Below are 22,738 nucleotides of genomic sequence, written 5' to 3' on the forward strand. Positions count from 1 at the left end.
AAAACAAAGAAACTAAAATCTGGGGAAGAAAGCTAGCTCTTCCTCTTCAAGCAGCAGACAAAATGTTTTTCCCTTTGGCGTTCCCCGTGTCTTTACCGTGCTCGTCTGCAGGAGAAGGGCTGGGGCGGGCTGTGCTTCATCACCTTTCCTGTGGGCACTCACAGAGACCCGCAGGGCACACGTGGCACTTGCCGGGGGCCAGAGCTCTGTTCTGTGGGCTTCGTCGCGCATGTGACCACTTCTTGCAGTGAATGCCAGTCCCGGAGCGGGAGGACGGGGTGGAGCCTTCCTGCTCCCTGCGGTCCCTTCTCCCGGCTGTGGGCTGTGGGCTGAGCGCTGGCTCGCAGGCTCCTGCACGGCTCCGGGAGCGCCGCGGGCAGGGCTGCTCACAGAGCTGGGTGTCAGCTGCATTTCCCATTCGGGGGGCCCGGGGAGAGCACCGGGAAGGAAAGACGGCACCGGTGCCATGGGCCAGCTCTGCTGCTTCCCTTTCTCCAGAGACGAGGAAAAGATCAGTAAGTGACTTGCGCTGTGCGGAATCCTGAGCGCCTGCCTGTTCTGCGTGGCCGTCTTCTAGAGGTGGTTTTGGGTTTTTTTCTTGTGCAAAAGATAGAATAATCAGCTGTGATTTTCCCTGTGTTTTTCTTAAAAGATTTGGAGGGTGTGTAGTGAATAATTAACTGTAAAAGTGCACTAACTCAATAAATAGGCTGGGTTAAATGTAAAATACTGAAAACTCATCTTTGATATTCGTCTGTTAGTAGCCTTACAGCTCATTTTTATCACACTGTCTAGAGTCAGAGTTTAGTTTTGAGTTTCTTGAAATCACTGTCTACCATTTGATGTATTGTATAAGCCAGGCTTCATTTTGCTTGTCTGAAATTGGGATGTTTTCAGAGCAATGTCAATGATAGCATATAGAGAAGTAAAGCTGGCTCTAAAATGACATATATTATGCATTTGCAGATATTTTCCCGTATCTTCTGCTTTGTTCATGGGTAACTGTAAGGCTATTCCAAACAAGTGATGCGCTTTGCTTCCAGCAGAAACCTCACCAAATATTTTTAAATGAATGTCAGGCAGATTCCACATTTGCTTATGGCCCAGAAAAGCGAACTTAAAGTGATAACATTTGCATTGAAATTTTTTTCCTCACTGGCTTATATGTATTCCCTTACATATTAGCTTTGCTAAATACAGTACTAATATTTTAATTAGTGTGCTGAATAGAATTAGCCTTATGCTAGTTGCCCCAAAATATTGAATTTTTACTTCTTTTTCAATAAAATATTCATAGTCACAGTTACTAAATCTGCAGCCACATTTCTATCATGTCAGTGCTTTATTTAAATACACTTAAATCTGTCTACAGAAACTTGTGGTATCTGGTTCAGGTGCTCAAAGGTCCATATCTGACTTATATTTCCTGCTGCTTGCTCCTCAGGAAACTAACCAGGGATAGGTTTTAAAAAAATTAATGCATATCCTATACCTATTCACTGGGGAAATAAACCAGTTTTTGCAAGAAATCTTCTGTGAGTGCTGGAATAAATTTTGGGAGTCTTTGGAGCATCTGATTATTAACAAGAGCCAATGGCTGTGCTCTAAATTTTACTTATGAAAATAATACTGTGCAGTATGTGATGATGCTGATCTTAAAACACGAGAAGACTTTACAAGAAAACCATTCATTTTCTAGCAACGAGCATTGGCATTCGTTTGGCAGCCTGAAACTTTTCAGAGGTTTGTCAGAATGATTTATTTACGGTTCAGAGGGTTTTGGTTGACTGATTCCTTCCTGAAGGACTGTGCCTATCTGAAAACCCTTGGCATGGACAGATGTAGGACAGGGCATTCTTTCCCACCCTTCTCCACTTCCTGTTCCCCTGCTCCAGGTTTTCGCTGGGACTTCTGCTTTCCTTCCATTGTTCCTCTTCGCTGTCTGTAAGCAGTCCCCTTGGCTCTCAGGGAAGTCAAGTGTCACTTCAATGAGGCATTTGCCCTCTTCTGGCTTCTTTGGGATCCTTGCAGTGCAGTTTTGCATTTTACACACAGTGCTGCTTAATATTGGTTGGCAGGAAGTGGTATATATTACTTTTTGGGTTTGTTTTCTCAAGTTCCAAAAATTTAAAAAGAAAGTGAAGACAGGATACTGTCTGAAGTGAAATCCCAGTCCAGCAGTGCAAATTACAGTTAGCAGTCAATGCGTTTGCATGCCCTTTCCTCTCACTCGCCCCACTGGTCCCCTGTTCCTCCTCACTCTCTCCCCATCATCTGTTTTTTATTTTTGTCATTGCTTCACCGTTTTTTTTTGCTCCTGACCTACTCCGCACTCCATTCACACACCCCATCAGCTGTTTTCTGATACTGTGTTTAATTTCTGTGCAATAGGATGGTCTAAAGAAAGGCTTCTCTGCCAGGCACTGCTACATTGCTGATCATATATGTCTAAAAGAACTTACAAAGGGGATTTGAAAAAAAAGTGGCAGAGGATTCATTAGCTAGCATGCCTCAAAAAACATGTTAATTAGCACCAGTGGTAGATATCCAGTCCATAAGTTGTGTTCATAACGTGTATAAGAATCCGTAGTAGACATCTGGGAAGGCCCAGCATTTTTCTGATCTTGCTACTGGATGTACAGTAACCTCCTGGGCCTTACTCATCTTTGGGTCCCCACCCACTAGCCTCACTAGCCTGCTCTGAGCCACACGCTCAGTGAGGACCTACTAGGAACAGAGCATGCAAGTGCCAGTGCCTACGCCCTGCTGATTCTGCTGGAAAGGGTGATGGGCCCTCAAATTATAGAGGATTAAATGAGTTTGTGGTGAAAGTTTAAATTTGTGGATGTCATTCTCAAAACACAGGTGAGTCGTCTACAGTCCTGCAGAGCTACAGAAGGGAGGTGCCCAGCTGGCCAGGTGGTAAGGATCGAGTGACCCCGCTCCCTTCCCGCTGCTGTTTGATTCTGTTTTTGCCCTTGGTGGTGGTGGTAGATATCAAGTATTTTCATTTTATTGCTTCATTAGTGCTACTGTTTTAATCTATTGATAGCAAACAAAGTGATTTTTTAATCAACTAGTTGTGCAGGGGCCTAAATTTATGTGGAAAGTTAATTGTGTGCATAGCCAGAAATCTTGATAATGGGGTGGATAGTCAAAGACATGGTTTATTTTTCAGTTCATGCAGCACAAAGCAGCTAGACCCTTTTTGTTTAAATCCAGCAGTTGAACATTTTTCTCAAACTATATGCTTTTTGCCACAATAATTTGAATATACTGACAATAAATGCATGCTTCTTGGAAGATTAAGCTCTTTACTGCTACAAAGGAACATATTTAGCATTAAATATTGCTGTGTATATCATAGGATTCACAAATGTTGTAGATCATTCCCAGTGTAGTTTTTGCTGAATTCTTATATAGCACTGTTTCTTTAAATTGCCTAATTTCTCACAGTGTACTTCCTGAAGGGACTGTCCCTGAACAGGAATGTTGTTGCACAGGCTTTCTGATCTTATCTTTAGTTATTAAAGAAAACTTAATAACTAAAGAGACACCTCTATAACTAATTAGAAAACATTTCACTTGTTCTTCCTGCTGCAAACTTTCCCGTTTTGAAGTACCTTGCTTTTATGAGGATGAAGTAGGTAAAGTAGGTGGGTCCAAAGGTGCCCCACACCGCCTGTGAGGCAGTCAGTTTCCAGTCACTGGGCGGATCCAAGCGCAGGGTGAGAAGTCACTGCTAGGGATGTGTTCAGGAAGAACGGGACAGCTAATGAATGGCTACACTGACAACTCAGTTACTTCCTAGCCCTAATATCTGTGATGCTGAGGAAAAAAATGGTATTAGTATACATTTTAATGACACATTCTAATTTTATACATATGTGTTTTAACAACACATACATATTTTACTTTAATGTATGAAATATGTTCCAGTATAGTCTTTTTGCTTGGGATGTCACCAGGACTATTTATAGCATTCATTTAATAATATGAGTCAAATCTCAACACAGTTTGTTTCTCATGATTTGGAATTTGGTAGTTTAACAGTAACATATAAATTGAGGTAAGGAGTGTTAATTTCATGTCTGGTGAATACTTAAATTTTTGAACCTTAATTACCATGGTGGTTGTTACTATACTCAAGGAACTCTGTATTTAGATTTTCCAGTTCTCCAGAAGGTGTCCTAGAAATCCTATAGCCTTACACTTTGCTCTTCTCTTTTGTGCTTAAAAACACTGACTTTGTGGCCCTGGCTAGGTACCTTGGTTGGTTAGAGCATCCTCCTGATACACCAAGGTTGTTGGTTCAGTCACTGTCAGGACACAAGAAGCAACTAGTGAATGCATAAATGAGTAGAACAACAAATCTCTCTCTCAAATCAACAAACAAAAAATTTGAAGTTATCTTTCATATGTGTGCTCTGTCTTATGACATAGGTTTCAAGCGCCTAATATGCAGGACCCATGGCGTATAATCTCTTTCATAGCACCAGACCCTAACATAGTGTCTTACACAGAGGAGGCATGTTCTAAATGTTTGTTAATGAAGAGAATGATACCCATTTCCTGTTATAAGTATGAGAAAACTTCCAGTATAAATCAGCGTAGGAGAGGACAGAATTTGGAATGTCTCTGTTTAATGTTGTAACCTATAAAGAACTTTGGTTACTGAATGTACCAGAGAAACATTTTAACAGGTTCTCACTTAGACGCCACAGCTTGGGCCCCAAGAAATGTGTGATGGGGAACCTCCCATCAGTGGACACCGCCATTCATTTGCCTCCCTTGTATGTAGAAATGTGTTTGTACAAAGGGGATGCAGCAGGACCCGAGCTCTGCTGCCGCCTGTTGAAAGCATATGGTCTGTCCCTCGGCATGCAGTCTTTACTGTAGGAAGACACAGGACTGGGGGTTCAGAGACCTGGGTGACAAACCAGTCTGCTGTAATATGCTGTCTGGCACTGTGCAAGTCGCTAACAACTCTGGGCCTCAGTTCCTCATATTTAAGAAGTGGGGGTTAAATTACCCTGATCTTGAAAGTTTATACATTTCCCCCCATTTTTCCCTTAGCATTAAAGGTCGAGGAAATAAATATTACAGATATGATGCGGTTTTTCTTCTTTCTGTGGTTCCCCCTCCTCTCCTCTCTACTCCTCCAGGATGCTCTGAGGACCTCCTCCTCTTCTTTTTCATTTACTGGCTGCTTACTGTGTGCCAGGTACAATGCCAGGATCATTTGGAAAACTATAGCTTCCCAATGCCCCATTTAAGTGAGGAAGTGGCTGAAAGCTAGTAGTTTGGGGCAGTTCTCAGTTACAGTCCTCCAGGCGTGTTGCGGGGCCCAGAGCTGGCAGGAGGCTGGGACCAGGCCGCTCACTACGTGCTGCCCCCTTTTGGAAGCCGTGGTGCCATTTAAGCCGAGAACTGCACTGCGCATCAGATTTCTGTGGGTAATATTGCGGTAGCAGCAGTAATATGCGATATAAAACATTTAACCATAGTCACTAAAGATTAGGCTTTCCCTTTATTAAATAATGTACACCCAAGAGGTTTATGTTTCTAAAATTAAGTATAGGAACTATTAGAGCAAATGCTCATAGTTACTATTCTATCTTACCTCCCTGATTCCTTTTATTTATTCGTAGGCTTTATGGTAACTCTCTTTCCTTTTGTTGCTGTTCTCAGACCTTCTTAGAGTTTGCCCGGGTTCTGTGATCAAATGCTGCATAAATTTCATTGGAGTACGCAGGTCAAAGGCTTTTTCCCAGCCCCTAGTGTAGTCACTGGCTGCTGTGAACTTTACTTTGATGCCCTGCCAAGCCAGGTGATGTGACCTGTCCTTGTGCCTTATTTCTGGGGACCATGTAATAAAAGGATTGGAAATCATGTGTGTAAAGGTTTTGGTTAATATTTAAAATTTATGTATGCTACCCCTTTCTGAGGCATTTGCATTTTAACAAGACTGAATTATCCCATGTGCTCTTAGGAAGTATTTGTAGTAAAATAACAGAATAAATTAAACCATGGTAATGACTTATCTCAAAATAGTCTCTGAGGGAGGAATTTCAGACAAGTAAAACTCTTTCAGGGCATCTGATAAATCCCTTCCTATAGATAATTGCCTTCTGTTTAATGAAGTTAGCCCTGTCTAATAGCTTTTATCCATAAGCTTCTGATGCTTTTGGTAAAGAAACTAAAAAGAGCCCCAAATTCTCAGTGCTGAAAGCAGGGGTTTTGGATATAAGGGGCTTGGACTCAGCTTGCATTTTTGGTTCTAATATTTACTATGTAACTTCTCGAAGCCTCTGTACCCTCATCTTAAATATCTATTTATTGGGAGAAGGAAATAAGCTAATGTGTATAAAATGCCTGACATTGTGGTTGGCATATGATAGATCCAGTAAATATAATCTCTCTGTAGCAAATGAGAGTGTATTGTATAACTGTAGTCACCTTAGAAGTCAGCTAAACCATAGTTTGATTTCTAGCATGCCCAGGAAGGGAAAGGGGGCCTGAGAATTTCAGACCTTGAGCTGGTGAGTAGACTTCCAACATTTATTTGTACAACATCTTCCCCTTCTCCTTGGGGTTCTGTCCATCATGACGCCTTGCTGCCCTGGCCTAGGAGAGACACGTGGTCCAGGCAGAGTCAGCTGGAGTCTTCCCTAAGCTTTGATAGAGGGTCTGTCTTCCTTTTGGGTTGTGCATGGAAAGGATGCAGCCTACGATTGCTAGCTTATAGGCAGCGAGTGAAGCCAGCACAGAAGAAAGAGGCTGGGGGGGGGGGGCGGGGAGAAGACAGTCCTTATGATATTTTTGAGCCTCTGATTTCAGATACAACTAAGACCTTCTCCATTACATGAAGCATTTTTTTGTGCTTAAACTTGGTTGAGATACTTTTTTTTTTTTTGGTCACCGCAACCAAAAGACCTCAGATACTCTTTCAGAGGACACTCAGTGTATGTAAGAGTAGATCCATTCTGGAGCAAATAGTTCCAAACCTAGGGAAGAAGTGAAAACTCTGATTTCTCCTGAACCTTCATGTGCCATTTTAGTGGCAATGAAATTTAGCCCTAAGTGAGAGCTGTATATTGTTGAAAAATCTGAGCCAGGTGCTATGGAAGCTACAACGATGATACATGGTCAGCAAGAATCCTTTTCAGTTTACATGACTTTTAAAAAAGAGATGTATTGCGCCCCAGTGTTTATTCTGCCCCAAATGGGAAAATCCAAGATAAAAGATCTGGATACTCTCAATCTAACCAGCAAAGCCACACCTCTTCCATATGAGGCAAGTGACTTAGCTGAGCCAGCCAAGTCCAGTGCAAGGGAGTTAATTGCCACCAGGAGTGGCACTTACCTCAAGCTCCTATCACAGGCAGCAGTTACAGCTTGATGTGGGCAAATACAGTTTCTACAACAAACGTTGTAGCAAATAAAGTTTCCTATAACAAACATTTATAATGCCAAAGTACAAGTTAACAGACTTTGGAACTATTAAAATCCACCTTTCCATTGTATAGTAATGTTCTTTGCCCTTAGCGAATAGTTATAGGCAGGAATGGAAATATGGGATGAAAATATAAAGAATAAGTATAGGTGTGTGTTTTTTAAAATCCTCGCCTAAGGATATGTTTCCATTGATTTTGAGAGAGAGAGGAGAGGAGGAAGAGAGAAACATCCATCTGTTGTCTCCCATACGTGCCCCGACTGGGCATCAAACCTGCAACCTGTTTGGGTATGTGCCTTGACCAGGAATTGAACCCATGACCCTTCAGTGCACAGGATGACGCTCTAATCAACTGAGCCACACCAGCCAGGGCAAGAATAAGTATAGCTGTAACTTAAAGTCTACCCTAACTAGGATATAAATGATGTTAATTTTACTAAAGGCTGAGCCAAAGATATTTGAGAAAATACAATTTTCTGTTTCTACAAACTGCCCCCAAAACTGACATAGTCAAGGCCATTTGTAAGCCTCAGATATTTACACTGAAGAATTATAGTGCCAGGGGAAAAGTGATATAAAAACAGGATGCTTAGAATAGATGGAGAGGGAATTTCATGTTCCCAAGAGAGAAGAGCCCACCAGTTAATGCTGAAGGGAGAAAGAAGAAGGAATCTGATAGAAAAGGGTGGTTCATTTTTTTCCTGCATGTCTCAGCAGCCCCTCCCCCCACCCGTCTTCTGACTTTGTGGTTAGATGGTTGGTGTTGGTATTTGCCATGTAAATTATATCAAATTTCAATTTGATGTCTTACATCTGTTAGAGCAAAAATAAAATTCACACTTTCTAAGCATGTATATTCGGCTAAAGTTAGCTGTGAAGCTCAGCTTTTTCAGAGTTTTGATTGATGTAACGATAGCTAATAAACTGGCAAGCAGATGATCTGTTAATCTAAGACTTTCTGTCTAGATCTATAGCAGTCAGTCCTATTTAAAGTTCTGACAAGAGTGAGTGTGGCCTGCAGAGGGAGGGCAGGATGGTGAGGAGCTTGGAAACCACAGTAAAAGAGGAAGGCTGAAGGACTCTGGCTGCTAGGCTGGGAGAGGAGAAGACAGGTGGATTAGTTGTCTTAGAATATTTGGAGGGTTCTTTAACGTGGAAGGGAAAGAAGAGGTATTTTGTGTGGCCCCAAAGGGCAGAATGAGGATAGTGGGTGTTCGTTTTAACACATTCTCTTTCGGTGAAGGACATGGCTGGCTGGGGGTTCACCCCATAGCCCGTCCTGTCTATGCCTCTCCGGGGTTCACCCAGCCTGAAGTCTCTTCTCACACTGCGGACAGAGACTCTTGCTGAAGTAGTGGTGATACAATTTTTTTCAGGTGTGGAGTTTTTACCAGCCCTGCTAGTGACTTTACCCTCCCCAGGCAAGTGATTCTGATGGCCTCTAATAGCTGGGCTAGTAATTTGTTGCTTTGCTTCTTATATAATAAGCAGTTTTGGTCCTTTAAGAGGCTTGGCAAAGTCAGTCAGCTCCCCTAGGAGGTGAGAGAATATTTCCTGTTAACTTGACTGGACAGAGTTAACAGGCTTTTCTAGAAGGATTAACAAATATTTAGTCAGTCTATAGACCAGTTAATACAAACTTTCCATTTCTGGGAGTCTTCGCACATCTGAGGCTTCTTATACTTCGTTGGTGTGCCTGTGGAAGTTGGCAGCGCGCAGCAGCGTCTGCATGAGCCGGAATTACAGCGGCCGCTGCCAGCACCACGTGGGCATCTCGGTCGGGGGCGGGGCTCCCACCTGCTTAGAAGGTGCCCAGTCGCCAGGGAAACCCCCGGGGGCCGGAGCTGGGACTGTGGTCCGAGGCGGCAGCCCCTGCCCCCCAGCAACGCGGTTCCCAGGAGTGTGCCAGGGGTCCCCGCAGCGCGGCCCGGACGCACCCAGCCAGCACCCAGCCAGCACCCTCCCTCTGCAGCGCGCAGCCCCAGGCTGGTCTGCAGGGAGGCGGGCCTTGGGGCGAAGGGTGCAAACGGCGCCCAAGTCCCGGGAGGTCCGAGCCGCCCCGAGCCCCGGGGCTGGGGCACGTGCCAGCGGCGGGAACAGGGGCAAGTCCCAAGTCACGGCTCCGAGGGCAGTTACAGACGCCGCGCTCTGCCCCATTTACTCTCGTAAGATTACAGGGCTCATGCGCGCTAAGGGGGAGACGTTAGCACAGGGAGCTAGTTATTAATATTAGGAAGGGAGCCACAGTTATTACTAAGCTTAAAACACCGGGCGGCTGAAGCGGTATCAGGACGGCGTTCCCCTGAGTTTGCTGGGACACCCCAGCCTCCCCGACGCGTTCACACGCGCTCGGAGACGGAGCGACGACGCCTGGTCCCCGCGTGCCCGGGAAAGCCTCCTGGGGCTGCGCCCAGCGCGGGCCCCCGCGGGCAGAGGGAGGGAAAGGCCGGCGCCGGCACGTGCGCAGTGGGAACCGATGACGTAACAGCGCTGTGGACATGCGCAGTGAGTCGGGCCGGCGCGGAGGGCGGAGCCCAGCCGGGAGAAGCTGGAGGGCCCGGATTGGACGGGGCGCGGGGCCGCGGGTCGGTCCCGAGAGGCCGGGCTGGGGGCGGGCCTCGCTAGGCCCCGGCGTTCGGAAAGCGGGGGTGGGCGGCGGGGACCCAGGAACTGCAGGGCGCAGTGACGGGAGCCTCCATAGCTGGGCGGTCAGCAGGGGCGGCGCTTCTGGAGTCCGCCCGCCCGCTGCCTCCCCGAGGCGTATGCGTGCCCTTCGCCCCAGATGAAATCTCGCCATCATGTTTAAACTTCTCCACGAGTGTGCTGTTAGAAATTCGTTTCCCTCGACAATGCAAAAGAACCTTTTCCCCCCGCCAGTAACAGGTCATTGAGAAAGAGAAGTATTGACGGAATTATGTTCTTCAGTCATCCCCCCGAAGTTAAAGCAACGCACTTAGGAATTCACCATGCTTCAGTTTTTTAAAAGTGTGCTGAGTTTCTTTATTCATTTTTATTAGGTGTGTGGAAGAATGGGCGTGGATTACTTTATTATTATTATTATTGTTATTATTGATTTCAGAGAGAGGAAGGGAGAGGGAGAGAAACAGCCATGAGCCACTGCTGGGCCGCCTCCTGCGCGCCCCCTGCTGGGGATCCAGGCGAAGCCCCGCACGTACCCCGACGGGGATCGAACCGCGATCTCCTGGAGCCTGGGTCAGTGCTCAACTGCCCAGCCGCACCATCTGGGCTACTATTTTTTTTAATTTTATTTTTCAGTCACAGTTCACATTCATGGCTATGGATGACCTTAAGTTTTCAGTTTTCTCTTTATTTCGTTTTAATAATTATCTTCAAGTTTTGTTTAGCATTCCACATTCTTTATTTGATTGACCCTTTATTATGGCTCTTTATAAAAGCCAATAGATTGGCCCACAGCTTGCTTAGTATTCACAAGGAAAATACACTAACCAAATAGTTCTGTGCCCCTGGATTTTCATGGTCAGACTTTAAAAACTAGGTTTTGGAAGCCATCGGAGAAAACGAACAGTGGCAGTTTAACACATTTTATATGTTAGCTAGTTGAATAAATAGACTGAAATTTATGTGGTATAAAGTACATTCTACATGCTTATCCAAAAAGGGTTTCATTTAGGATTAGGCAGTTGAGTTAAAGAGAACTACGTTTTGAATAATTTTTGAAAATACAATTTCTTCCATCCTATGGTATTTAAAGTATTTATGATGCTCTTGATTACACTGTAATTATGCTTGTATTTTAGTGTCTCTCACCAAGCTTAATGACTGGTTATTTGCATCGAACATAAAATGAAGCAAAATCACTGGTTAGTGGCATATCTGATGTTTTCCTAAAAAATAATAGAAATGTTCTGAGACTCAAGCTTACATTTTAAAATAGTCGCTCTGTTCTGAAAATCTAATTTTCTTTAACATTATACCTAATGGGTTGAAATAAGTAGTTCCTTGAAGACAAGCCTTAATAATTTGTGTATCCCTCAGAATCTAGACATGTGCTTTGATCATAATAGGTGCTCTAGATACATGATGTGCAGACTCCTCAGTGTGTCCTGCCCACAGGAACCGTTACAGTCTCCTCCCTGTGTACATTTCCAACCTCATCACTTTCCTTCCCTCTCACCTCATCAGTCACTTTATACTAGACTGAATTCTGCAGTTACCCAAATAAGCCACTACTAAATTGCAGGTGTCCTGAAGGCTGGGCCCATGTGGGGTTCATTTCTGTATTTATTGCACAATGCTTATCACAAGTGGAGGGTACTCGGTGAATGTGCATGGGAGGAGAGATGGACAGAAGGAAGGAAGATGGAAGAAAAGGACTGTACTGCATTAATCAATATCCTTCTAATATAAAAATTTCTATCTGAGAATGAAACCCAAATTTTTCTGCTTTCTGATTAATGAAGCATTAAAATGTGTGGTATTTCTCACGTGTATACCTCATTTCCTTAGGATGGGAGTGCACCAGAGAGCTGTGGAGTATCTGCTTGGGGATGGGTGTCCTGGATGAACTAATTTTCCTGATTTTGAGTGAGAGCTACCAATTCCCATCACTTTACTGTAGGATCTTAGACAATTTATGTAACCTCTTGTGTTTCAGTATTCTCACTTGTAGTGTGGGAAGAATAACATTTTACCTCATAAAGTTTCTTTGAGGATCAAATGAGATAATGTTTCTGAAAGCCCTTTGAAAAGTGTGAAGTGTTATGTGAGTGGAAGGAAGTATTTCTACTGCTATTAGTGACCTAGAACCATGGGGATTTTCTGAGCCCACGGAACCTTCTGATCTGGGTGTATGTGTCCTTATGCTTATGAAAGAGGTAGAGTGATATCTACAATTATGATTTATTTAACCAGATTAGATTGCTGGCAACCTTTATGCTGCTATTCTGTCTTGGTAAACATTGCCTTCAGAACAGAAAAGTGACCTTTATTTCTGCTTGAATCAGCTCCTACCCTGGAATATCAGCCTAGAAAGAAAAATATATATTATCATGAATTGGAGTGTTGGCCAAACAAGTGAAAACTAATTCCAGCTAGTAATGCTTTTAAGTTTTATGTAACATTCTCTTAATAGATGATAATAAATTACATGAACAAATAATTTTAAGATTCAAAGCAATGCTCCTTTTCCAGCCTGATTGTTTGAAAATTTATACTTTCCACATGTTTGAAACTATATTTCTTCTTTGTCATAAGAATACTTTTCCAATGATAGCTGTACTTCTTTTGCTACTCTTTTGTACCAGGACTTGCATTTGGAATGTCTGCTTCTTTTATCACTGTTCAAATTGCACCTCTCAATCAGTTTTGCACAAAATGACACTAGTGGTCCTGAGCAAATAGTCAGGGATATTGAGAACTCCTTACATTCCAACCTGAACAAATATAGGAATCAAAATTCATGGAGGAAACAATCATTGTTTATATAGATAGTTTTCGGTGTGGAATAGCAGATAAGAATCTATAAACAATACAAGGCAAAACAAGTGAACAAAACAACCACAGTGAGTATAGTTTCCCTTGGAAATAGATTTCAACAACAGAGTGACACCTAATAAAGTGAGTAAATTAATGATTGGCATTTAGTAGGTATTGAGCACATACTTCTTAATCATAACACATGTATAAAATCTACTAATAAGATAACTACCATATTTTGAAAGCCTACTGTGTTCCAAGCACAATGTTAGACACTTTTTATAACATCTCTAATGCGTACAATAGCAATGCAGGATATATTATTCTCATTAGTGGCCCATTGAAGGGATATTTAGGTTTGGAGAGATTGTGAACAAGGTTGTGCAGATAGAAAATAGCAGAATTGGATTTCAAGTTCATATGTGTCCTCCCTTCAACCCCTGGCAACCACTGATCTTTTAATTGTCTCCATAATTTTGCTTTTTCTAGAATTCCATAAAGTGGGAATCATACAGTATGTAGGCTTTTCAGATTGGTTTCTTTCACTTAGCATAATACCCTCTAAGTCCATCCATGCTGTTGGCCAAGTAGTGCCCACTGACAGTGAATATTTTAAAATGTAAGCTTGGGTTTCAGAACATTGCTATATTTTTTAGGAAAACATCAGCTATGCCACTATGCTTCCTTTTAGGTTCAATGCAAATAACCAGTCATAAAGCTTAGTGAGAGACACTAAAATATTAGCATGACTACAGTGTAATCAAGAGCATCACAAATACTTTAAATATCCTAGGACGAAAGACATTGTATTTTTTTTGCATGAGGATGTCCATTTGTTCCAATACCATTTGTTGAAGAGACTATCTTTACTCCATTGAATTGATTTTACTTCTTTTCCAAATATAGGTTGACTATATTTGTGTAGGCCTATTTTTGGGCCTTCTATTTTCCTATTCTTTGGCCAGTATCACACTGTCTTAATTGCAGTAGCATTATAATTAATCTTGAATTCAGCTTGTGCCAGTCTTCCAGCTTTGTTCTTTTTTAATGTTGGTATAGCTATCATGCTTTTTGTGTGTGTGTGTTTTTTTGCCTTGCCTTGAGTGTTGCTGGGGGAAGCTGAGATTCCAGGGAATGGAGCCAATGACTCCACCTGGCACCCCCAGGTGTACATTTAATTACCTTATAGACAAGGGCCTATGTGGGCCTGCAGGTCAAAGGTTGAGGGTCATCACCATGTCACTTACCCATGACTCTCTGGGTTGCAAGTTATGAGAAGCCCAATCCCAACAGGCTAAGTAAATACATGGAGATAATTCTTTGGCTCTAGCATCTGAAACGTCCTAGTAATCGAGTTCGACTTCCCTCCAAGGAAGAGCACTCTGAGTTGCAAGATGGCCTCCTGGTCCCATGCCCCCCCAAAAGAATGTTTTTTATCAAGAGTTTGCTGCATACCTTGGGAATATTTTCATGTGTACTTTTGTTGGAATATTAAAAGGTAGTTTGTGTACCTTGCAATGGCATATTGAACTCCCCTTGTTAACTAGACTTCAGGAAAAATGAATGTCATTTATCTTAGAGGTCACTGTGGGAGACAGATACCATTATTCAAATAGTGAGCAGGAGAAAAAAACAGTACAACTTTAACTTAAACACCTTACTGGCCAGCTATTTCGAGCCAGGACTGGCCCAAGCGACTGGCTACTTTGGTCAGCAAGGTGTTTAAAATTACTTAAATAAATGTAAGTGCAGACACAAGTTATCTCGTGACCGGTCAGCAAGGTGTTTAAGATGCCTCCTTTTGATTAAATTGAATTAAGTTTGCTAAAAGTGGGAACACACTGGAATGAAGACGCACATTTCTTGAATTGCTATCTTCTTGCAGGGCTCTGTGGTGAGCCTTCTCATAGGCTCTTCCCTAGGCTCTCTAGCATTGATAATCTGAGGACGTTTTGTGGAAATCATAAGGCGAGGTGAGAAATTAGTACAGATCTGGAAGATTCATATATAAATTTCTTTATTATTTTGTTGATTAGTTAATTAGTTTGTTACCGTAGATGGTTAATTTTTATCCCACAGGCTGGATATTTTGGCATACTGACTGGATTTATTAGGCAAAGTAGATGGAGATTTTTCACATGGATATTTGTATTATTCTAGAATCCTTTGCTCTTGATTTAATATTAAATCTAAATTTCTGGCCATGGTGTGCTATCCTTATAGGAAGATAAGGACATTTAAAAAATGTTGTCCTTGCCCAGCCAATGTGGCTCAGCAGTTGAACACTGACCTGTGATCCAGGGGATCACGGTTCCAATCCCATCAGGGCACATGCCCAGGTTGCAGGCTCAATCCCCAGTAGGGGGCATGCAGGAGGCGGTCGATCAATGACTCTCTCATCACTGATGTTTCTTTCTCTCTCTCCTTTCCTCTCTCTGAAATCAATAAAGATATATTTTAAAAAAAAGTGACTTTAATCAACAATTCACTTGACTAATATTTGTTGAGCCCTTACTGTGTTCAGTAAACTGCCATGCAGTAGCAGAGTGGGAGATAATTGAGAAGCCTTGAATATGTGTCTTTGTAAGAGCAGATACTGAATTAGTAGTTGTTGAATAAATGCATTAATAAATAATGCTTATAATTTGTAAAGAAATTAAGAAAGGAAAACTAGTGGGACTTTTTTTTTTTCCCTCTGCAGTATCCCTATAGGCTAGAATAACCACCTAGATAGTAGGTCCTCAGTGCATACCTGAGTGAATGACCAAATGAGCATGTACTATACATGCAGTCAGACTAGTGGAATCAAGGGGAAGCTCATCACTTTTAGCTGGTTAGTCAGGGAAAGTTTCCTGGGCTAGGTGGGATTTTAATTGGTGAGAGAGAGGGAGGGCCATCTTGAAATAAGGAATGGTGTGGAGGCTCCTGAGGAGATGTTGGAAGCTGACAGTGGAAGTGTGGCAGTGGTGGGTGATAACCAGAGGTAAATTTTGGAAAGCCTTGGAAGACAAGTTTAAATTTTCCTGTGGAGACAATGAAGACTTAAAAGGGATGTTTTAGAACTATTTATTTTTAGGGGTTATACCAGATGCATTGAAGAAAGGAGAAATTATGAAGGGCACACAGATAAGACTTGATGACTAAGTGGGTTGATGAGGGAAAGGACGGTGTCAAAGATGGTTACAGTCTTGTTTTGAGTTTGGTTGACTTGGATTATAAGTAAAAGCATAAACCGAAATAGGAAAGTCGGAGGGAATAGTAACTTTTTGTGGGAAGATTTTTGTATTTTCAATTTTTTAATGTTTGAAGTAACAGGGACGCCACATTGTGGACCAAGAGAAATCACAGAAGCACTGATTATTTGACTGGAGAAGCATTTTGGAGATTGAGTAGGATTAGACTCAAATATAATCCTGTTATCTTACTAGAGTTCATGTGGTGTATCACATTGATTAATCTGTACATGTAAACCATCCTCACATACCAGGGATAGTTTTGATCTGATCTTGGTGTATGACCCTTTTAATGTGCTGTTGAATTTGTTTTGCTAATATTTTGTTGAAAATTTTTACATCTAAATTCAGAAGGGCATTGGTCTGGAGCTTTCTTGTAGTATCTCTGTCTGGCTTTGGTATCAGGATAATGTTGACTTCATAAAATGAATTTGGGAGTGTTCTCTTCTTTTCAGTTTTTTGGCAGAGTTTGAAAAGAATTTGGCAGAGTTTGAAAAGAATTCTTTAGATGTTTGGTAAAATTCACCTATGAAGCCACCTTGTCCTTGGCTTTTCTTTGTTGGAAGGTTTTTGATTACTGATTCAATCTTACTTGTTATTGGTCTGTTCAGATTTTTTATTTCTTCATGATTCAGATTTAGAAGGTTGTATGTTCTAGGAATTTATCCATTTCTTCTAGATTGTCTAATTTATTGGCATATAATTGCTCATAGTAGTCTCTTATGATCCTTTGTATTTCCATGATATCAGTTGTAATGTCTCCTCTTTCATTTATAATTTTATTATTTTAGTCTTTGCTCTTTTTTTCTTGGTAAGTCTAGCTAAAGGTTTGTCTCTTTTCTCTCTGTTTCATTTGTTTCTGCTCTGATCTTTGCTCTCTTTGTTACCTTTTTCCTTCTGCTAACTTTGGGCTTGGCTCTTGTTTTTCTGGTTCATTGAGATATAAAGTTAGGTTGTTAACTTGAGATCTTTTTCTTTAATTTTTTTTTATTCAAGTATAGTTAATATATAATATTATATTAGTTTCATTTGTACAACATAGTGATTTGACATTTATATACCTTATGATGTGATCATCACAGTAAGTCTAGTAACTATCTGTAATGCAAAGTTATTATAATATTATTGACTGTATTCCTCTTTTTTCTTAATGTAGGTACTTATTGCTTTAAACTACCCTTTTAGCACTGCTTTTGCTGTATTCCATAAGTTTTGGTATGTTGTTTCCATTTTTGTTTGTTTCAAGATATTTTTGATTTTCCTTTTGATTTCATTTTTGACTCATTAGTTGTTTAGGAGTGTGTTGTTTAATTTTTACATGTTTGTCAATTTTCCAGTTTTCATCTTACTGATGTCTAGTTTCATACCATTGTGGTCAGAATAGATACTTGGGGTGGATTTCAATATTTTAAGTTTGCTGAGACTTGTTTTGTGACCTAACATATGATCTTTCCTGGAGAATATTCCATATGCACTTGAAAAGAATGTGTATTCTGGGGCCATTGGATGGAATGTTCTGTGTATGTGTGCTAGGTCCATTTGGTCTAAAGTATAGTTCAAGTCCAATGTTTCCTTATTGGTTTTCTGTTTGGTTGATCTATCCGTTGTTGAAAGTGGAGTATTAAAGTCCCCTACTATTATTGTATTGCTTTCTATACTCCCTTGAGATCTGTTAGTATTCGCTTAATATATTTATGTGCTCAAATATCTTTGTTTCCAATCATCTACCTTCCTGAGTTCACAGCTCATTGGAAGGAGATGAGGGACTGAATGGACGTGAGTGATTGAACTCCTTTGTGCTTTTCCCAGTTAAGAGAGACAGGCAGAGACTGGGAAATATGTAGCATGAGAATAGATGAGAACCAGCCCTTTTACAATAAAATGAAAGAATAATTAAACCTCGATCACCACTAGCAGCAAAGCAAAATGGCCATAAAATATTAACATCTTGTAGTTTACTGTCATAAGCCTAATTCTTCCTTGAAGAGTTTTCCAGTTTTTAAATTCCAGTGATAGCACTGAAATTAAAAAGAATATTATTTTTACAAGCTTATTTTATACCAGTTTCTAGCAGTAGTAACTGCCTTTGTCTTCACGGGAGTGCTAAGAGTTTATTAACAACCAACCTATAGGACAAACATTTTAAAATTAGTGCTCTTAAGTAGTTAGTCGATAGGCAAATCTTGATTGCCTGGCATTTGGTAGCAGACACAGATCTAGTTGATGAATTCATATCTGAGGCTCCAGGTAAGCACATGAACTGGCCTTGGATAAGAGAAAAACAAAATTCCATGCAAAAATGGGAAAATTCTAGCATTATAGTAGAGTAATATTTAGATTGGGGCTTATGAACTACTTTTCAACCTGAAGGCAATCTTCTGCTTCTGCAAACACCAAATGAAAAGCCAAGCCAATATTCTTGGATTTATAGATTTAGTTTAGCAGATTGAAGGACACTTGCTCTTTTTAACTAACTGAACTAGCTGGCCCCTGCATGCTGAGTTTCTATGGCAATGTGATCTCAGTGATCTCTCTTCTCTATTGTGGAATGTAGGTGATAAGAATGGAAGTGAGCCTGATGATGCTGAACTGGTAAAGCTCAGTAAGAGGCTGGTGGAGAACGCAGTGCTCAAGGCTGTCCAGCAGTATCTGGAAGAAACACAGAACAAAAACAAGCCAGGGGATGGGAGCTCTGTGAAAACTGAAGAGGCTGATAGGAATGGCACTGACAATGACAACAGGAAATGAGACCCAATGCAGGCAGGCCCCGTTGCTCTGTGAGAAGCATCCCTGCTTCCCTCTGCTGAGTCAATGGACTGATTTGCAATGTGCTGTTTAAGTGTCTCTTGTCCAATCTGTGGAGGTTGCCTAATACTTTCATGATCAGTGTGTGTGCATTTCTGAAACACAACAGAAGAAAGACCGAAAGCTGGGACTCGCAGAGGACATTAATTTATGAAAGAAGAATGGCCCAAGTTTCACTTGCCCTCAGCCATGGCCAAGGGAGAGGGGACTTTGGGTTATGCCTCATGGACTCAAAGGCCGTGGAAGGGGCCTTACCATAATTGGAATACTGCCATTTATATTGCTTAGCAGGGCATTTGACTACTTTATCTGAGGCCAAAACACACACACAGCTAACGAGTGCTAAGTTTAAAATAATCACTGTTGAAATTACCCATATAGTTAGTCCATAATGTTTTATGTTTGTCCTACATATGCTGTTGCTATGCAGTGATCTTTATTTACACTACATTTGTTTCAGGTAAATAATATATTTTTTGGCAAAATGCAACCTTTTCTATAAAATGTGGGCAACATTTTAAAGGATTCTTTTTAGCCCTCTTTTGATAAGTCAGTGTGCCATATTTAATGTTTTTCATTTGCATTTGTATGTAAAATGTATTATAAATTTTCTTTCTGTAGGCAAGAGACCTATTGGAATCCAAGACTTAATTAATGAAGCTTTGCAGCAAGAAAGGATGGTTCTGAAGTCCAAAGTGAAAGAGATAAAAGAACTTTTATACCAGCCTGAGACTCAGGCCAAAATTAGAAGGGAGCTTTTTGAAGGAAGATCCATTAACAACAGTAATCAAGAAAATGGTGTTGATTTCAGTGCAACTTTCACATAGCTCTACATTACTATCATGGTACCATAGTTCATGAAACCTTTTCAGCTGATTAAATGGCTCTTTGGTCAATACCAAAGAAGTGTTCTGATAGTGTTTTCACTATAGCACACACCAACATATGGTAAGGAATTAACAACTTCTTGCCAAAGAAAACTGATTCTGCCCTGTTTTTATTTTTATTTTTAAAGTTAAACTTGTGTTTGGGAATGTTTGTTTCTATAATATTGAGAGTTATTTTATAAAAAAAAAAAAAAAAAAAGGACTTCTTAATTAGCTGTTGTAAAATGTTCCTGAGGCCCTCACAGATAAAATATGCAGATGTGAAAATTCATTTATAGACAAAAAGATACAGTATTTTAAGGGTCACTTGCTTCCTGTTGACATGATTTTTGTTGTAGTAGTAAATCAAAAGTATTGTCCATACGTGACTATATCTAGTGTTACTTTTAATGGGAATTTGAATGTTTATTGACACTAGTACTTGAATTAACATTTATAAATGTAATTATTATAATCACTGGTTAAGAATGTGTTATAATATCCATATGTATTACTTTTCAATGATCAAAATGTAGTTTGCCTTTTCATTTCTTAATGAATATATGTTTGGGATTTTTATTTTCTACTTTTTTGAGGATAAGCCCAGGTCTTACTGTATCCCTTAGAATCTGAATTTGTTTGCACTGGTTTATTTTTACAGAAAATTCTTGAAAAAATTTTCCTTTTATGATAATAATCATTGGTAACAGCTTTTCTATGGCCATTGTAAAATTGCTGCTACTAAGAGATCATGACGGAGGGGGGAATTATTGGAGATCAAATATGTAATCATTTCAAATATAAAATCCAGTTGACTCCTGGATTTTAGCTATTTTTTCACTGGGTAAATTATAAATGAGTTTTTGCATTTTCATGCTTCTTAATAAACGTATTGTTTTCCCTTGCTGCCTTTCCTTGTTTTCTCTCGCTCTCGGAAGGTGTTGGGTGTGTGTCGGTATCATGAAGTCACAAACGGGAGCTCCGATAGTCTCCGTGTGCCTCTGCTTCATGTTCTTGGCCTTCAGGCTCAGCGAGCACCGTCCACTTTAGACTGTCGGTCACTTCAAATCAGTCAGCTCACAGAGAATTAACAATACAACGTTAAGTGCAAAGATAATCTAAATAGCTTCTGATAAACTGCTAATAACATGTCACTGAAGTGACATTAGCAAAGATGAAAGGAGCAGGTCCATCCCAATGCAGAGACTGGGAGCCGCTTACCATGACACCCCTTCAGTGGTATAGGGCTTTACTGTTTGTAAGGAGAGAGATTTGGGGCCTTGGCTGGTCTTTCAGGTGAGGAAACAGGCTCAGGGAGGTTGAGTACCTTATCCAAGCCACACTGCTGTGAGGGAACTGGACCTGAACTTCAACCCTGGACTCCATCTCAGAGTTCCATAATCTAACTTAACAATATTTCACAGAGAGCACATCTCAGCATATATCTATAAATATCTTTATCCTCAAGGAGCTATCCCAAAGCAATTTGAAAGGCTAAGGGTTATTTTTTGTTTTGTTTTTTTGCAATCCAGGGTTACATGTCTTACTGTTACTTTTCCAGGTGTACCAGGTGAGTTAGGCATATTACTACATTCCTTCCTTTTAGTGACCATGTTAGCAAGTTACTGTACTGCTTTACAGATAGGAAACTAAGAAATTGGGCCTCTAAATGGTTAAAATGGCTGTAAAGCTAAATGGCTATTTATAAAGGTAGGTCTAAATTTAAACTGGGATCTGTTCTACTTCAAAGTCACAATCTTTCCACAATGCACTTCCTTTCTGTACCAGGTACAATACATCCCACAACTTTAGGATGTGTAACAAAGGGAAAGTCACTTTCTTTTGACTAAGCCAGCTCCCCGGTAAACCTGAAGTTCCATGAACATATTTGAGAGCAGTCAGTTGATATGATAGAACTGGAAAATAACACCCACAAAAAACCCCCCAGATACCTAATTTAGGCATTAAAGATTCTAATCCTTATCAATGAAATCTTAATTTAAGCAGGCTTACATGGACAATGGAAAATACACAATGAAACAAATTTTGTTCATGGTCCCATTAAAAACAACAACACACTAATAAAACATTAACTTCCAAAAATCTAAGTTTGGGATCTGAAATAACCAAAATTACCTTTCCCCATTAATCAGAGTCATAGAATAATTGCTTATTGAGTCACATAGTCAGAATATGTTTTCCTGAATTGGCACGGCATGCTATGCAGCCTAGTCTTGTGACAGGGATAATGCATGTTTGGGGAAAGAGCATTGGTTTGGCCCAGGAGGCAGACTGTGGCTTCTAGGCCTGGGTCTTACCTCTGACAAGTGATCTTGAGCAAACCAATTTACTTTGTTGAGCCTCAGTTCCCAATCTATTATTTGAAACAGTTTGGCCAGGTGATTTCCAAGGATTCTAGACTCTTTGTGACTGTGCCAGGGTGCTCCTTGTGCTGATGCCACCATCTCAGCTAGCTACTCAGGTGTGAGGCCTTCTTGATTGGGCCACTCTAAGGGCATCTGTTGTCAATGACAGGGTGGGAATTCTAGAAGACTTTACATTGTTTCACTTGTGTTGGTTGTCACTCATGTAGGGCAGTGCCAGTGGCACATATTCATTCACATTTATAGCCAGATTCCAACATTTTTAGTCACTGGAAAAATAGTAGGTCCTGTATGAATATTTAAAGGGATATCAAAAAGTATTTTCAACAGAATAAGATTGTGTCAGTGTTGAACTTGGTCCTACTTTATGGAGTCTTAGAGTATTAATGTATTTATACTCTTTGGTCTAAAATAAATATAGGCCTTTGAGGTATATTAGATTTATATCTAGAGCATACTTAAAATTCAAACTATTCAGTCCAAAACTCCCAGTGTGCCAGTCACTCCAGCAGCAAGATGTTCCACCAAAGCAGATTG

General features: G+C 40.8%; 1 protein-coding gene across 4 annotated transcripts in view; it reads left to right on the forward strand.

Moving 5' to 3' along the window:
• The window catches only part of AKAP7 (A-kinase anchoring protein 7), a 95,763-nt gene extending 75,040 nt beyond the window's left edge, over positions 1 to 20,723 (forward strand). Inside the window, exons 1-2 of one of the 4 annotated variants that reach the window (XM_081139542.1) lie at positions 108 to 515; positions 18,701 to 20,723. In XM_081139542.1, coding sequence (XP_080995668.1) covers positions 467 to 515; positions 18,701 to 18,894 — 243 coding nt within the window. In that variant the 5' untranslated portion in view covers positions 108 to 466 and the 3' untranslated portion in view covers positions 18,895 to 20,723. Of the gene's footprint in view, positions 1 to 107; positions 516 to 18,700 lie in introns of those variants that run through there. The other 3 variants (XM_081139541.1, XM_081139540.1, XM_081139539.1) reach the window with 3 other exon arrangements.
• Positions 20,724 to 22,738: the final 2,015 nt, after the last annotated feature.

The sequence above is a fragment of the Miniopterus schreibersii genome (genome assembly GCF_964146895.1).
Source record: "Miniopterus schreibersii genome assembly, chromosome: 6".
NCBI classification, from domain to species: domain Eukaryota; kingdom Metazoa; phylum Chordata; class Mammalia; order Chiroptera; family Miniopteridae; genus Miniopterus; species Miniopterus schreibersii.